An 18,475-nucleotide genomic window follows, 5' to 3' on the forward strand; every position below is an offset into this window, starting at 1 on the left:
AATGTTGGAGAGCCTAACATTAAACCTGCTCGCTTGTGCAAGTGTGACTGCGATCTGCCGCCACACCAAGACCCGCCCTAGGAAGCAGCTCGATTGGTTGGGGTAAGGCATTTCACCTCGAGTGGTTGAGGTTAGGATAGCCGATTGGTCAGGTGATAGGACCTGTACAAATGGGGTTATGTTACCTTGCGTAAGCATCATGGACAACTAGCCAATAAATGCTATTGAAGGGCGGATCTTTTCATGGCCATAGTGGGATTCGTAATATCGGCAGGCTGTCGTTTCAATGAACGTTGGCTGGAAGATGAAAAATACAAATTATGGATTAAACAGGGACAAACCCTACAAACCAAAACAAAGTCTGCAAAAAAGACGTGCAGCTTTTCACAATGGGCGAGTCTGCGCTCTCGAGTCACATGAAGTAGGTTTCAAATAAGCCAACTGAAGTAGCCTGCTGTACACGTTAGCGCCAGTTGGCGCCTATTTGTTTACGCTAGTAACTTCTAGCTAGGAATTCGCAGGCTAAGTGACTGAGAGTACTTGGTGTGATAATGTAATGTTAGTATTGCATGTCCGTCATGGCACGTTCATTTGTGGAATATGCAGTGAACATAGCCAAAGTTACATCACAATAACTGTAACGTTACTACCCGCAAATTAAAACCTGCTAATGTTAGCCCGGTGCATATCAGAAATCGTGTCAGATGGAGTGTCATACAAGTAGCCTACTGTAAGGTTGAGGATGGTCTTATGCAATATTTACACTGCTCTATTCCAGCAGATAAATGTATGTCTTGGCAATGAAATACATTTTTTTTATAAACTGAAATACTAATGGTGCAACAACACAGGGTGAAAAGAGGAGCTGCAGCAATGTGCAGTACAACAAAAATATGGTGTTTTTTTTAACTTAAACCATGTAAACCTATTCTGGTAAAACCTCAAAATACAATTATGAACCTGAAAATAAGCATAATATGTATGCTTTAACACCTGGCTTGACTCCTATACCTGCAAAGAGTTGATTAATGAGGCAATTTATATTAAGTTGGATAAAATATATTTCCCCCTGCATTGCAATTTCATGATTTTATAGAGAGATGGGGTCCTGTAGATTAAAATCATGTATATATATATATATTTATATATATATATATATATATATATATAATACTCAGTGTAATGCTGGGCATTTACTATTGTTGTTGTCACCTCCCTCCAAAAAAACACCAATATGGTTTGGAAATATAAACCCTGTCATTGTAATTGAAAACAGCAGTGTTATTGTTGGAGTTGTAATGCAATATCATATAAATGTAAAAACACAGCACTTTGACCTCAGGATAATTGATAACTGTCATAGTTTCTGTGAAAATGTTTGATGAGTATTTAGGTGATAGTATGAGGTTTTGTAGTGTTGAAATTTTAAAATAAATAAAAAAAAAACAATCCTTAAAGACAAGAGTTCTAAAAAGTCAATTCCAGTGACTCAATCAGAATCATTCTTCATTCTTAATACACTCTCAAGTTTATATGTTACCATGGCAATGGTTTTGATTTTGTAGTGTTGACATTTAAAAACAAGTCAATAACAGTGATTCAATCAGAATCATTCTTGAGACACTCTACAGACACTCTACAGACTCTTCAGACTAATCAGAATCATTCTTCATTCTTAATACACTCTCAAGTTTATACGTTACCATGGCAATGGTTTTGATTTTGTAGTGTTGACATTTAAAAACAAGTCAATAACAGTGATTCAATCAGAATCATTCTTGAGACACTCTTCAGCCTGAACACACACTGTTCATTTGTGCTTGTTGAATTAACTGTGTTTGAGTACTCTCTACTCTCCAGTCTATTGTTAGAGATCGTTGGAAATTTTTCATTGTCACTTTGACAACAACCTACAACCTGACGACAACAACATACCAATGGAGTTTGTTGAAGGAAGCAGAGGCATCTACAGACCCATCAGGGTGTTGTTCGACACGCCCATATATGAGCGCGCTTTGCAGCTCTGCTGGCATACAAAGTCTTACAAGACCAATATTGCATTGTTGATTGAACTTTTGAGGCTTCAGCAGGAAAGTAGTATCCCATCTAAGGTGAGTGTTGAAGATATGACAGACCTGCTGGTAGAGCAAAGCAAAGCTACAGTGAGAATGCAGCTATGGGAGTTTGAATTGGAGGATTTTGATGAGGAAGATGCCAAGCCTCTTCTCATGCTGGTTTGGGAGGTAATCAACAGCATGAAAATGAGAGACATTGAGTTTGAAGCCAGAAGGCTACTTAATTTGCCAGAAGACATCCCTCCTTGTTTTCAACATCCAAAGCTTGTTAATTTGGCTCAGGAATACGGCAGGAGCCTGACACAGCAGCTGCAGTCGGCCCCCAGCTCCAAACTGCTTGGCCCAAGAGATGTGGTGATGGAGGTGCTTCCAAAAGTCTTGCAGGGCTTTTGGTTACCTCCTCCAAGCACCTTCCTCAACATGCCCTCCCAGCAGCTCAGTGAAATGGCTGTTGGTGTCACAAAGTTTGTTTTGGACAGGGTCTCCACTGCTTTGTCCACTGTGCACCATTGGGTCAACTTCTCCCGGTCCATCAGAGACAGCATGGTGCTATCTATCCAGGAAACGGTTAGGCAGATGTACCCTCAAGACGTCCTGAGGAGAGGGCTTAACTGCTTTGCAGCAGAGGTGCTGAACACTATTGTTGATGCTGCAGTGAAAGAGGTCCTTGTGCTGTTTCAGTCTCAGACTGATACTCCTGTGCCTGCAAATTCAAGCACCAAAAATGATTGCACCCAGGCTGGAGATTTGAATGAGGAGCCTGGTCTGGAGGAAGATGGTGATCCAATCCAAGATCCAGAATCTTCTGTTTTGTCTTCTCTACCCACTCCTCTGACTCCCAATGCTGAACCTGCTGCCAATATTTTCTTGGATGAAACGGTATCATCTGCCTCTATGCTCCGCCTAGAAGCTGACTCTGCTGTGGTTCCATCTCTGCCATCTTCTGTTCCCTCTACTGATAAACGTCCTACCATCACTGTTGTCCAGAATGGTTTGACAATCAGCCAGATTGAACCAGCTGAGCAGCCTGCACCAAAGGCAGACTTTGCTACATCATCTCTGAAAAGTGAGGACTTGAGCGAGCAGATCACCAGAGAACCAGACTCTGTTGTGGCTACAGCACCAACACCTACCAACATACCAATGGAGTTTGTTGAAGGAAGCAGAGGCATCTACAGACCCATCAGGGTGTTGTTTGACACGCCCATATATGAGCGCGCTTTGCAGCTCTGCTGGCATACAAAGTCTTACAAGACCAATATTGCATTGGTGATTGAACTTTTGAGGCTTCAGCAGGAAAGTAGTATCCCATCTAAGGTGAGTGTTGAAGATATGACAGACCTGCTGGTAGAGCAAAGCAAAGCTACAGTGAGAATGCAGCTATGGGAGTTTGAATTGGAGGATTTTGATGAGGAAGATGCCAAGCCTCTTCTCATGCTAGTTTGGGAGGTAATCAACAGCATGAAAATGAGAGACATTGAGTTTGAAGCCAGAAGCCTACTTAATTCGCCAGAAGACATCCCTCCTTGTTTTCAACATCCAAAGCTTGTTAATTTGGCTCAGGAATACGGCAGGAGCCTGACACAGCAGCTGCAGTCGGCCCCCAGCTCCAAACTGCTTGGCCCAAGAGATGTGGTGATGGAGGTGCTTCCAAAAGTCTTGCAGGGCTTTTGGTTACCTCCTCCAAGCACCTTCCTCAACATGCCCTCCCAGCAGCTCAGTGAAATGGCTGTTGGTGTCACAAAGTTTGTTTTGGACAGGGTCTCCACTGCTTTGTCCACTGTGCACCATTGGGTCAACTTCTCCCGGTCCATCAGAGACAGCATGGTCCTATCTATCCAGGAAACGGTTAGGCAGATGTACCCTCAAGACGTCCTGAGGAGAGGGCTTAACTGCTTTGCAGCAGAGGTGCTGAACACTATTGTTGATGCTGCAGTGAAAGAGGTCCTTGTGCTGTTTCAGCCTCAGACTGATACTCCTGTGCCTGCAAATTCAAGCACCAAAAATGATTGCACCCAGGCTGGAGATTTGAATGAGGAGCCTGGTCTGGAGGAAGATGGTGATCCAATCCAAGATCCAGAATCTTCTGTTTTGTCTTCTCTACCCACTCCTCTGACTCCCAATGCTGAACCTGCTGCCAATATTTTCTTGGATGAAACGGAATCATCTGCCTCTATGCTCCGCCTAGAAGCTGACTCTGCTGTGGTTCCATCTCTGCCATCTTCTGTTCCCTCTACTGATAAACGTCCTACCATCACTGTTGTCCAGAATGGTTTGACAATCAGCCAGATTGAACCAGCTGAGCAGCCTGCACCAAAGGCAGACTTTGCTACATCATCTCTGAAAAGTGAGGACTTGAGCGAGCAGATCACCAGAGAACCAGACTCTGTTGTGGCTACAGCACCAACACCTACCAACATACCAATGGAGTTTGTTGAAGGAAGCAGAGGCATCTACAGACCCATCAGGGTGTTGTTCGACACGCCCATATATGAGCGCGCTTTGCAGCTCTGCTGGCATACGAAGTCTTACAAGACCAATATTGCATTGGTGATTGAACTTTTGAGGCTTCAGCAGGAAAGTAGAATCCCATCTAAGGTGAGTGTTGAAGATATGACAGACCTGCTGGTAGAGCAAAGTAAAGCTACAGTGAGAATGCAGCTCTGGGAGTTTGAATTGGAGGATTTTGATGAGGAAGATGCCAAGCCTCTTCTTATGCTGGTTTGGGAGGTAATCAACAGCATGAAAATGAGAGACATTGAGTTTGAAGCCAGAAGCCTACTTAATTCGCCAGAAGACATCCCTCCTTGTTTTCAACATCCAAAGCTTGTTAATTTGGCTCAGGAATACGGCAGGAGCCTGACACAGCAGCTGCAGTCGGCCCCCAGCTCCAAACTGCTTGGCCCAAGAGATGTGGTGATGGAGGTGCTTCCAAAAGTCTTGCAGGGCTTTTGGTTACCTCCTCCAAGCACCTTCCTCAACATGCCCTCCCAGCAGCTCAGTGAAATGGCTGTTGGTGTCACAAAGTTTGTTTTGGACAGGGTCTCCACTGCTTTGTCCACTGTGCACCATTGGGTCAACTTCTCCCGGTCCATCAGAGACAGCATGGTCCTATCTATCCAGGAAACGGTTAGGCAGATGTACCCTCAAGACGTCCTGAGGAGAGGGCTTAACTGCTTTGCAGCAGAGGTGCTGAACACTATTGTTGATGCTGCAGTGAAAGAGGTCCTTGTGCTGTTTCAGCCTCAGACTGATACTCCTGTGCCTGCAAATTCAAGCACCAAAAATGATTGCACCCAGGCTGGAGATTTGAATGAGGAGCCTGGTCTGGAGGAAGATGGTGATCCAATCCAAGATCCAGAATCTTCTGTTTTGTCTTCTCTACCCACTCCTCTGACTCCCAATGCTGAACCTGCTGCCAATATTTTCTTGGATGAAACGGTATCATCTGCCTCTATGCTCCGCCTAGAAGCTGACTCTGCTGTGGTTCCATCTCTGCCATCTTCTGTTCCCTCTACTGATAAACATCCTACCATCACTGTTGTCCAGGATGGTTTGACAATCAGCCAGATTGAACCAGCTGAGCAGCCTGCACCAAAGGCAGACTTTGCTACATCATCTCTGAAAAGTGAGGACTTGAGCGAGCAGATCACTAGAGAACCAGACTCTGTTGTGGCTACAGCTCCAACACCTACCAACATACCAATGGAGTTTGTTGAAGGAAGCAGAGGCATCTACAGACCCATCAGGGTGTTGTTTGACACGACCATATACGAGCGCGCTTTGCAGCTCTGCTGGGATATGAAGTCTTACAAGACCAATATTGCATTGGTGATTGAACTTTTGAGGCATCAGCGGGAAAGTAGTATCCCATCTGAGGTGAGTGTTGAAGATATGACAGACCTGCTGGTAGAGCAAAGCAAAGCTACAGTGAGAGTGCAGCTTTGGGAGTTTGAATTGGAGGACTTTGATAAGGAAGATGCCAAGCCTCTTCTCATGCTGGTTTGGGAGGTAATCAACAGCATGAAAATGAGAGACATTGAGTTTGAAGCCAGAAGGCTACTTAAGTCGCCAGAAGACATCCCTCTTTGTTTTCAACATCCAAAGCTTGTTAATTTGGCTCAGGAGTACGGCAGGAGCCTGACACAGCAGCTGCAGTCGGCCCCCAGCTCCAAACTGCTTGGCCCAAGAGATGTGGTGATGGAGGTGCTACCAAAAGTCTTGCAGGGCTTCTGGTTACCTCCTCCAAGCACCTTCCTCAACATGCCCTCCCAGCAGCTCAGTGAAATGGCTGTTGGTGTCACAAAGTTTGTTTTGGACCGGGTCTCCACTGCTTTGTCCACTGTGCACCATCGGGTCAACTTCTCCCGGTCCATCAGAGACAGCATGGTCCTGTCTATCCAGGAAACGGTTAGGCAGATGTATCATCAAGAGGTCCTGAGGAGAGGGCTTAACTGCTTTGCAGCAGAGGTGCTGAACGCTATTGTTGATGCTGCAATGAAAGAGGTCCTTGTGCTGTTTCAGCCTCAGACTGATACTCCTGTGCCTGCAAATTCAAGCACCAAAAATGATTGCACCCAGCACACCCAGGCTGGAGATTTGAATGAGGAGCCTGGTCTGGAGGAAGATGGTGAACCAATCCAAGATCCAGAATCTTCTGTTTTGTCTTCTCCGCCCACTCCTCTGACTCCCAATGCTGAACCTGCTGCCAATATTTTCTTGGATGAAACAGTATCCTCTGCCTCTATGCCCCACCTAGAAGCTGACTCTGCTGTGGTTCCAGCTCTGCCATCTTCTGTTCCCTCTACTGATGAACTTCTTGCCATCACTGTCATTCAGGATGGTTTGACAATCAGCCAGATTGAACCAGCGGAGCGGTTTACCCCAGAGACAGACGTTGCCGAGGTGTCATCACCACCACTTCCTCTGACCCCTGCCACTGAACATCCAGTCATGACATCAGTCCTGGATAGTAACAATATGAATGAAAAGACCACCAGAAAACCTGACTCTTCTTTCTTGTCTCCTCCACACGCTTCTCTGATTCGTTCTAAATCTTCTGCAAACATCGACATGGATGAAATGGAGGATTCTTCCTCTGCGCCCAGCCTAAAAGCTACTGTGGCTACAGCTCATCCACCCCCTCCGACTCCTCCTGCTGAACCCACAGTGACTACATCAGCCCTGAATAGTGAGGACTTGAGTGAGAAGATGATCAGAGAACCAGACTCTGTTGTGGCTTCAGCTCCAAAACCTACCGTGACCCCTGCTGATGAACCTCCTACCATCACTGTTGTCCAGGATGGTTTGACAATCAGCCAGATTGAACCAGCTGAGCAGCCTGCACCAGAGGCCGACTTTGCTACATCATTTCTGAAAAGTGAGGACTTGAGCGAGCAGATCACCAGAGAACCAGACTCTATTGTGGTTACAGCTCCAACACCTACCGTGACCCCTGCTGATGAACCTCCTATCATCACTGTTGTCCAGGATGGTTTGACAATCAGCCAGATTGAACCAGCTGAGCAGCCTGCACCAGAGGCCGACTTTGCTACATCATTTCTGAAAAGTGAGGACTTGAGCGAGCAGATCACCAGAGAACCAGACTCTGTTGTGGTTACAGCTCCAACACCTACCGTGACCCCTGCTGATGAACCTCCTACCATCACTGTTGTCCAGGATGGTTTGACAATCAGCCAGATTGAACCAGCTGAGCAGCCTGCACCAGAGGCCGACTTTGCTACATCATTTCTGAAAAGTGAGGACTTGAGCGAGCAGATCACCAGAGAACCAGACTCTGTTGTGGTTACAGCTCCAACACCTACCGTGACCCCTGCTGATGAACCTCCTACCATCACTGTTGTCCAGGATGGTTTGACAATCAGCCAGATTGAACCAGCTGAGCAGCCTGCACCAGAGGCCGACTTTGCTAAGAGGACATCTCCACCACATCCAATGACTCACCCTGCTGAAACCCCAGTCATTACTTTAGTCCTGAATGGTGAGGATGTGATCAAGGAGCTCAGCAGAGAACCAGACTCAGCTGTGACTGCGACTCTACAGGCTCTTCCAATCACCCATGATGCAGCGCAGGATGACCTGACAATCAGCCAGGTTAAGGTTGAAAAGAAGAGTGGAGTCCAGCGCTTCTTCAGTTGGTTCAGGAAAACACTATGCTGCTGTTGCCTGCCTGAAGATGCAGACTGAGGGCGAGATGTACCATCGCAAGGGGAAAGTGGGAGTTTCCCATAAAGAGATGGGAGGGGAAGCGTAAAGTGCGCCTGTGATGCCCTTCGGTGTCATTTAAGTGTTAACTTTGCTTCCTGTTTGCAGGTTACTAAGTAGCTCAGCTGGGTCTGGTGTGCTGAGGCCACTTAAGCTGCAGTATCCTCTGTCTCTTCTCTCTGCTCTGGCTGTACTCACAGGCACACCAAGGTTTAGTTATATTTGGTTAGGTTGTCCTAGGTTTGCTTTTTGGTGAGTTTACACTTTACAACACCAACACACGCACCTATTTCACTCATGCACACCCTACACCACTGTCGCTACTGATTTCCACATCCCATTCTGTATATAGTTAATTTGGTCTAATTTGGTTAAATTTGGTAAAGTATTGTTTAAACATTTAACATTGTATTGTCTCCCTCTTTGTTACGATGACCACCTGAGCCAGGTCATGAAAAGTGGGTGCTCGTTAAATTAAGTTATATTAGTAGTGGTGTGCTTAGTGTTAATTGGTTGGTCCAGCTAAAGGTTGATTTTAGCTGTGCTAATTTTAGGGTTTGTTTTTCTTTGTTGGGAGATGTGTGTGTGTTTTATTGGAAGCCTTTGATTGTGAGGTGATTTGTCTGTGGTTAATTCAGAGAATGATTGTTACTGTCTGTTGCCCTGTGGACAGAAGTTTCTCCGTCAGGTTGTAGGGTGCTTTTATCCAGGGATGGTGTCCGTTTTTTTTTTTTTTTCCCCATAAGTGTGGTAGGAAAGTGGCAAGAGCGATTGTCTCGGGGGCACATCCACTGCAGCTGGAGGGTCGCCAATTTTTGGTTGCTCTTTCGGGCTGCTAATGTCATTGGATGCATATAATGGTTATTATTGCAGCCAATGCCGTGTATAACTACCCACTGCAAGTACCACACAAAGCCTAGGGTTGAGCTTTAGCTAGCTTTTGGCTAGGCAGTTAGGGGGAAATTCTCTGTCGTTGGGCTGACAATTTCTAAAGTGTGACTGTGATGGTGGTTGATGTATAGTTTTCTGTATTGTCCTTTGTGATGATGGCTTCCATGTCTGATTTCTTTTTTTTTTTTTGAGGCGCCCACAGTAGATTTTGTAAATGGTTATAAAAAGGATCAGTTGTTGGAGATAGATGATCATTATGACATTGCTGAAAAAGCAAAAGGAGAGTTTTGATGTCTTTATTTGAATGTGGTGTGTTAAATAAAACTGAGATTGTGTCTGTGCCCATGTCCGTATCTGTTGCAACAGGGTGCAGGCAGCAAGTTTAACTTTTGAGCAGCAGAAGGAGCTGTTAGCTTTGCAGTTTGAGCAGGAGACACATAGCAGGCATTTTGAGAGAGAGAGGAAAAGTTGGAGTTGGAGAAACTTCGGCAGGCAGAAAAGCGTGAATTGGAGAAAATGCATCAGGAAACTGAGAGGAGGAAGTTGGACTTGGAGCAGTCTAGGTTGGAGTTAATAAGAGAGGGCAAGCTTGTTCCTGGGGGTTCTGGGGGTCATGATGATGCCTCCATGGGCTCTGCACTGGGTGGTTTGGATATTGTTGCCAACTGGGGTTTACTGCCGCAGTTTAATGAACGGGACCCTGATTCTTTTTTCACTCTCTGCGAACACGTTGCCGATGCAAAAAAAAAAAAAAAAAAGGCCAGATTCAGACAGGGTGCTGATGCTTCCGTGTGTCCTCACTGGTCGGGCCCAGGAGGCCTATTCGGCTATATGTGGTGAGGATGGCTTGGATTATACGACTGTGAAAGCAGCTGTCTTGAAGACATACGAGTTGGTTCATGAAGCTTATCGTCAGAAGTTCAGAAACTGGGTAAAGGGGGATAAGCAGACCAATGTAGAGTTTGTCCGTGGTTTGACTTGCCATTTTCAACATTGGTGTTCTGCTACCAAGGTGAGTTCTTTTGTGAGCTTATCATATTGGAGCAGTTTAAAGATGCCATCCCTCTTCTATATGTGTAAATGAGCAGAAGCCCACCACTGCACTGAAGGCAGCAGAGTTAGCTGATGACTTTGTGTTGACGCATAAGAACAGTTTTGGTGAAGTAGCCTACGCTCTGTTGGAGATTGGAAAGATAATGTTGGTGGCAGTATGAATCCGCGCAGTGGCGTGGAGTTTGCAAAGCCAGGCCTCTCACGTAAGCCTGCTTGGACAGCGCGACAAGAGGGCAGTATGATATGCAACTACTGCCGTGATGAGGGTCATTGGAAAGACCAGTGTCTGCTATTAAAGGTAAACCCAATTTGCCTTTTCATGCTCCAGCTATGCTTTTTTCCACAGTCTCAGAAAAGCCTGTTTGTATTGCCTCTAGTGTGGGCTCTGGTGAGTCCAGTGGGTAAGTTGAAAGGTACAGTTCAGGATTATTTCCTTCATGAAGAGCTGCTGGTAAGGAAATGGTTGCCCTGTGGTGACAGGTTTGTTGGGGACACAATTGTTCAGGTGGTGGTGCCCACCAAACTGTGTAATGTGGTTTTGAAAGTGGGACATCTTGTGGTGCGTAAAATAGTTTTTGGCCTCGGTTGAAACAGAATGTTGCTACTTACATCAGGGCGCGTAACGTTTCTCAGCTCACCGGGAGGCCATACTTTTACCCTGCTGTGTCTGAGACCTGCTCCTTCGGTCGGGGCCGGGTTGGGTGCCTCTGCGTACGCTGTGGCAGACATTTTGTTCCGAGGCAAGTGGGCTAATTGTCTATGGTAACCTTGGGGTTTCCATCAGTGCCCCATTTTTGTTTTGCTCTCTCTCTTCCTCTGAATTTGCTTCAGGATCCAGTTGCTGAGGTGTGACAAGGGGGGCAAGACAGTGCAGGTTTGGGGAAGGTTCCCTCGTGCTGGGTAGGCCTATAGTAGAATTATTGCAGGACGCCCTGTCATGTGCCCCAGTTGGTAAATGGAGGAGGGAGGGAGGAGATGTGATGCCCTTCGGTGTCATTTAATTGTTTTTGCTGTCTACCTTGAGGAGGTGTGTCTTAACTTGGGCCTCCTGTTTACAGGCTACTAATTAGAGTAACTCAGCTCAGCTGGGTCTGGTGTGCTGAGGCCACTTATACCCCGTTTACACGTACACGGTTATTTTGACAAACGGAGACATTTCCCTTCGTTTACACGCAAACGGAGAATTCGCCCCTGAAAACGATTCTTTCTAAAAACTCGAGAGTGGAGATTTGGGAAAACTTTGTTTGCACGTTTGCATGTAAACTGAGACAAACGGAGGTTTGGGCGGCCGAGGAAGTGAGGAAGAGAAGAGAGAGGAAGTGATTCGTTGCTGTTGTTGCCATTTCCGGGATTCTGATTGGCTAACGTGGGCTTGAGCCTCTCGTTAACACTGCCACCTACAGGTTTGGCATGCTCTTGCCGGCTTGACAGCATATGTACACGAGTACTTGTAAATGAACACTTTTCTGAAAACTGACAGCTGTGCACGATGTTATTTTTGAAAACGGAGAGGTTGAAATGTCTGTTTATGAAAATAGCCGGCCACGTGTAAACGTAGCATTAAGCTGCAGTATCCTCTGTCTCTTCTCTCTGTTCTGGCTGTACTCACAGGCACACCAAGGTTTGGTTATGTTTGGTTATGTTGTCCTAGGTTTGCTTTTTGCTGAGTTTACACTTTACAACACCAACACATGCACCTATTTCACTCATGCACACCCTACACCACTGTCGCTACTGATTTCCACATCCCATTCTGTATATAGTTAATTTGGTCTAATTTGGCTCAATTTGGTTTAATAAAGTATTGTTTAAACATTTAACATGGTGTTGTCTCCCTCTTTTTATTACCACCTGAGCCAGGTCATGACTGCGCCTAATTATGTTTTTTGTGGTATGTACAAAAACCGCCCGTGACAGCGCACCTAAAAGCAGGTGTAATTGAATCTCCAACTCAGCGTTCACATTCCATTCCTGCAGTGGTTAAACTCCTCGCTACGTTACAAATATTAGCATCAGGATCATTTCAAACAGTCATAGCATCAGCAGTGTGAATATCGTGGTCTGCACTCAGCCGTATCACCAGTACTTAACGCTTTGCTACAGCGCACTAGTCCATACATACATTTCCCCACCACTAATGCCGAAATAACACGCATCAAGCTGTTACCTCATAAACAAGCAGATCAACTTTGTTATTGCTAAATCTTTGTTTTGACTGACTTGGTGGCTGATCCATCATAGAAAGAGAGGAGGCCCATTCAATTGTGCTTTTCAATGCGCACAATTTATGGTATAGTGGGCAGAAAAAAGGGGCTGATTACCCGATGAACTGCAGGTTTAGTAAATCCGACATAAGCTTATGTATCACAAAAAATCATAACATTTATTTTTATGTAAGGATATACAAACAGCCAGCAATAAAAACAGACGTACGAAATGAGCACTTTGAAGTGCAGAAAAATGATTAAGGTGACAAAGTTTTTACTACATCCACAAAGAATAAACAAAGGAATGCATCAGAACAATACAATAGTCTTGAGTTACTAAGAAACTTTCTAATTATAAATGTATATTTTAATGATTGAGGGTAAGGTACTTAAGGTATTTTCTTTTACTGGGGACATTAGTCCTATTAAATGTGCAAAGTTGACCAAAACGTGAGTAAAAAAATATTGCACTTAATAAAAAGGTGAAAGGGGAGAGTATAATTAATGGTTTATAGGATAGCACTGGTAAGGTACTCCAATTTGACACTACTGAATGATACATTTACATTTCATTAATGTGATGTTTCCCCCCAAACTTTACTCACTCTAAACACTAAATACATTTTAGATAATAGGCTACAATGTATTACTATGAGAATTGTATGTTCCGTGAGTGACCAGCAATTATTAAGTATTATGATACTTGACCTTAAGTCACTATAAAATGCTTTTAATGTGTCATGATTATTGTTATAAAACATTATGGATATTTACGAGTGATTATAACTATAATTATACAGTGCTTCAAGCGCATTATGCATTATAAGTATGTTATATAATGCATTATAGACATGGGCGTCGTAGAAATTGTTACCGATATGGTATATATTTTATAAAATCTGGGTCCACCAAGTATTTCTCATTTTTCTGTGATAAATCTGTTGTTCTAAAGCAATGTTGACAGTTGAAAAAACCATTATATGTCACGGTTATAAGGACTAATATTTATAATCTGATTGAATCAGATTATAAATATGCGCGTGCGTGGTTCGCATGACAAGGTTTTCTGTTCTATGGTCGACAGGTGCTAAATAATAAAAGCACCAGGAACAAGTGAGAGAGAGAAAATACAAGACAGAAAGTACACGAACGGAAGAGGAGAGGCAAGAATAGAAGAGACTGGTGGAGGAAGAGAAGAAAAACATGGGAGAAGGAAACAGAAAGGAAGAGGGCAAGACTTATGAAGAGAAAAGTGCAAATTGTTCAACTCTGAAGCTAAACATCACTTCCTCCTCTGAATGTCCTTCCTTTGTTTAGGTTATCTCTCCTTCACTCTTCATACCTCCTCCCTGCTACTGTTGGAGATCAGTGCCAAGCAATAGAGCTCTTCTGATAATGGAAGAGAGTGCAGGTTTGGAGACAGGGAGGGAAAAGCAGCGCTGTAGGGCATGACTGATGGATTGTTGGTATTGTGTGTCTTGTGAATGAATAAAAACCAAGGCCTGTAAAATATTTCTCTTCAAATCCTATGTCTTCATATTTTATCTCTTGAAATTACTTCAGTTTTACAGCCTGAAAATCACATTATCTGGGAAGCAATATTTGGACATTTATTCATAGGCAGCCCAAACTTTGTAGGGTGGAAGACAAACATGTCAATATGACTGAACCATTACAAGTTTGTACGGCGTGTCCTAGATTTGGAAATAAAGTGTGAAAAGACTGAAATTAAGGGTAGCATAAACATTGAGCAAAATCTAAGAGAGTCCTCCCACTCAGTGCTCCTCTCCGATAGCTGTCTTGCTGTATGTTACGTTAGGAACCATGAAGAGAAGGTAATAATTCAGGATTAGTGAAGTGATTTTGTTTTGGGGTAATTGTTTTTACATTGACTCAGGCAGGTTAGATAGCAAGCAAAGTCTACATTTTGAAAAATAAAACTTGTGTTTTGCTAAAATATCTGATCCTTCTGCTATTACGAACACACAATTTTGGCTGTTTATAGCATTATGTCTTTTAATGTGACAAAAACACTAAATAATAATTTTGACTATGTATTGGTATATATTTTACGGTGGTGTAAGGTGCCGGGAAAAGCTTTAAAATGGACCTTGAAAGTGCTTGAAAAGTGCTTGAATTTGACATTGGAAAAGGTGTACGAACCCCGAGTGGAGTAAAAGTAAAAGTTTCCGAAAAAATATAAATAACAAAGTACAGATACGTGAAAATTCTACTTAAGTACAGTAGTAAAGTATTTGTACTTCATTACATTACAACACTGGATTGGAAAATGTGCTTTCAGTTAATTTTTCAAAAAAAAAATTTTTTTAAACTGAAAAATGTCATATTCTATTGTGCAGGGAAATTCAAAACGTTGTTGACTTTAAAAAAGGCAGTCAAACCCATTTTCTTTTGAAAACTTTTGTTAATTTATATTTTCATTTATGGTTGGTATTGTTTTCGCATATAACACACAACTACATAGACTGTATTTTAGGCGTAAACTTGAATAACTTAGTATGGTCAAAAGGACCCGTTTGCAAACACATTCATGTAGAATCTCTAAATGGTAAGAGGGAACATTTTTGCCTATTTTAAAGAGTTACTCTTCCATCTACTGCACTTTACAGTGAATCAAACTGAACAGTGTTGTATTTGTGCAGGAACCAATGGAGAAGTCAGGCTACCTGTTGAAAATGGTGAAGACCTGGAAGAAAACATGGAAGAGACGCTGGTTTGTCCTCAAAGACGGAGAGCTGCTCTACTACAACTCACCTGTGGGTTTTATATAACGGCTTTTATTATTCTGTTGCTTTATTATGCAAGTAACACAGTTAGAATTTGAGTGCTTTTTTTTTTTAAATGTTTTTTTGAACTTTGTCTTGTTATTAAATATGGTATGAATGGTATTGTTCTGTTGACAGCTCATTTGTATTTAATCAGCTCTGTGGGTGTGCGTCTGTACCTCTGCAGTGAGCCGCTGTCAAACTTTATTATTCTCCCATAGAGTGATGTGATCAGAAAACCTCAGGGTCAGATCGAAGTCAATGCCACCAGCAGCATCGCCCGTGGAGATGGAAAACAAGTCCTCCAGGTATTTGAATATCTGTCTGCTCTAACACAATTCTAGTCGCACCATTAAAAAAAACCGATTCAAATTCATCCTCGCGTTTCACCCGTGGTTTTTCTTGTTGTGTGTACTGTAGGTGGTGACAGGGAAGCGTGTGTACTACCTGAAGGCTGACTCCCCTAACCTGCTGGAGGAGTGGCTCAGGGTGCTGCAGAGCGTGCTCAGGGTGAAAGCTGCCAGTCCTCTATTCACCCAGCCGGATATTCGCCCCGGCATGAAGGGACTGCTCATCAAGGTCCAACAACCTACCAACAATTTGACTTAAAGGAACACGCCGACTTATTGGGACTTTGTCTTATTCACCGTATCCCCCAGAGTTAGATAAGTCCATACATACCCTTCTCATCTCCGTGTGTGTCATAACTCTGTCTGACGCCCCCACCGCTAGCCTAGCTTAGCACAGATCCTGGAGGTAACCGGCTCCATCTAGCCTACTGCTCCCAATAGATTGTCATGGTTTTATGACGGTTAGCCTAATAGCTAGTTTGATTTGCATTGAGAGATGATTTTATGGAAAGTACCCCATGCCAATCTCTAGGTATGGTGAAGGGCATGTGATGATGTGGGGGGGCTATTTTAATTCCAAAGGCCAAGGGAACTTTATCAGGATGCATAGTATCCTGGATCCATGAAATAACTGGCCTTTAAAAATAAAAATCTGCCTGCCTCTATGGGAATTTAACATAGGGGTGTACTGACTTTGTTGCCAGCACTGGTTTTTTTTTTTTTGACTGTACATTTTCACTTTAAATAAGTTACACCAAACGTGTATTTAGCTTCATGTTGATTTTGCTGTCCCATTAAATAAAAATATTTACTATGCCTGATTTGTACCACCTTTATATTACCACCACATATTTCATGCCATCTTGTACTAGATTTATTTTTTTTAAAACTAGCTGTAGATATACCATTTAAATACATGCTCCCGCGTCATGTTCGCTCTTTTTATGTTTTACCTGAAGTGATGTACTCTGCTGTAAAGCCTGCTAGTTCTTATTATAAAAATGTGTAACAGTAATGAACCTTGATCCTTGTCTTGAAGTTGACTAAATTGGGTCTGGAAACTCATTTAAGAGCCCATGATTTGATGTTTAAGAAGTTGTGGGAACCATGTTTATTTCAGTGGTGCAACACAAAAGATGTTACCTTTTATTTCAGTGTGTGTGTGTGTGTGTGTGTTCGTGTGTGTTTCCAGTTCCCCCTGGGACAGATTAAGCTGTGGGAGGCCCAGGTGGAGGAGGTAGATAGGTCAAGAGATTCAGATGATGACCTAAAGGCATGTGGGCGGGGCTTACAGGCGGCATCTTTTACCATCGCCATCCACCCACAAGAGCAAGGGCCGACCTACCTGCTCATCGAGTCCCACCACGAAAAGGTCAGTCTCGCTCTGAAAGAAAGTTCTTCTTTTTTTTTTTTTTTGTGAGGGCTGCAGTTGTTCTGCTCTGCACGTCCACAATTTGCTGCAAGAGATTAGTCATCAGGACAGTGTATCAGCCTTGTATTTTCTATTGCTGAAGTTAAAATCTGTCTGTATGTGGGGCTCTTCTATTCATTATTAACAAATCAGAAAGGACATCTGCTTTAAGCTTTACCTTTGCGGCATTCAAATGCTTCTCTCAGACATTGTTGGTTTAGCACAGAAAATGTAAATGCTTTCAGAGGGAATTTACTGTGTTTTAAGTTTAAACTAATAACTGATCACAAGGCCTAATTCTATTCTCAGTATGAACAGAATGTGAACATGTCTTGTGTTTATTTGATGTGCCTCTGGTATCACTGATGTTAATGTGTGTGATTCTATAGGACTCGTGGCTGTACCATCTGTCCGTGGCAGCGGGCACCACCGTGGGTAAAGTCGGCACTGAGTTTGAACAACTGGTGGGAAAACTCTTCCAACTGGACGGAGATCCAAGTAAGAATCTCCTACAAATGATTTTCTTTTTCGTCCTGTCTTTGATTGTGATTTACTAATAGCTGCCTGCGTTTTTTTACTTAAAAAAATATTATGCTTTTTGGCTTTTCCTTTTATTGTGTTATATATCTTTTTTGTGCACGTTATAGGTTAACAAAGTGAAAAAGTCCACCCCAAAGGGACTTACCATCTCCAACAGAAAACACTGTTCACAAACTGCTCTAAACAGCTCTATTGTAGTCCGCCTAGCTGCTAGCGTGGCATGCCCTCATACTCTGCTTCTGACTGGCTAGTAGTCCTTACCTAGGTACTGAGCATGTGCGACTCCCAACAAAGATGGAACAGGGTGAAAAGAGGAGCTGCAGCAATGTGCAGTACAACAAAAATATGGTGTTTTTTGAAAATTAAACCACGTAAACCTATTCTGATACCTCTAAATACAATTATGAACCTGAAAATAAGCATAATATGAGCAGTTTAATGAAAAACAAAACGGTTTCATACCTAATATAACATCACACCATGATCTGCAAAAGTAACCACCTGATAGAGGGTAGACCATTCTGAGTGAAATTTATTTTGAAAAAATAGTAAATAATAAAACTCTATTCATTAGGGGGTATTATTCACTGTAATCTGTGTAAACAATTAAAGCATGTTTTGTCTTGCTTGTTGTCCTGATACTAAATTGAGGATTTTGTCACCCTAATAAATAGCCCTAAATTAGATGATCTGATCAGTTGTATGACTTTTATGCTTATTACTGCCTTTAGCTAGCAGTGTGTCTCTCTGTCTTCCAGACTCTCAGATCTGGAGACATCCCATGTTGTGTTTCAGTAAGGAAGCTCTGTTGTCTCCTCTCACCACCCTGCCTTCACAAGCTCTGCAGACAGAGGCCGTTAAACTCTTTAAGGTACACACACACACACAAACACACACACACACACACACACACAGCATCGATATGCCGTTTTTATCC

At 43.2% G+C, this 18,475-nt stretch overlaps 1 protein-coding gene across 1 annotated transcript in view; it reads left to right on the top strand.

The window, feature by feature from the left end:
* plekhh2 (pleckstrin homology domain containing, family H (with MyTH4 domain) member 2) overlaps positions 1–18,475 on the top strand; it is a 62,204-nt gene that overhangs the window by 29,853 nt on the left and 13,876 nt on the right. Inside the window, exons 13-18 of the mRNA XM_039784292.1 lie at positions 15,115–15,228; positions 15,459–15,545; positions 15,658–15,824; positions 16,731–16,959; positions 17,388–17,496; positions 18,297–18,409. Coding sequence (XP_039640226.1) covers positions 15,115–15,228; positions 15,459–15,545; positions 15,658–15,824; positions 16,731–16,959; positions 17,388–17,496; positions 18,297–18,409 — 819 coding nt within the window. The remainder of the gene's footprint in view (positions 1–15,114; positions 15,229–15,458; positions 15,546–15,657; positions 15,825–16,730; positions 16,960–17,387; positions 17,497–18,296; positions 18,410–18,475) is intronic.

The sequence above is a fragment of the Perca fluviatilis genome, chromosome 19 (genome assembly GCF_010015445.1).
Source record: "Perca fluviatilis chromosome 19, GENO_Pfluv_1.0, whole genome shotgun sequence".
In the NCBI taxonomy this organism is placed as follows: Eukaryota; Metazoa; Chordata; class Actinopteri; order Perciformes; family Percidae; genus Perca; species Perca fluviatilis.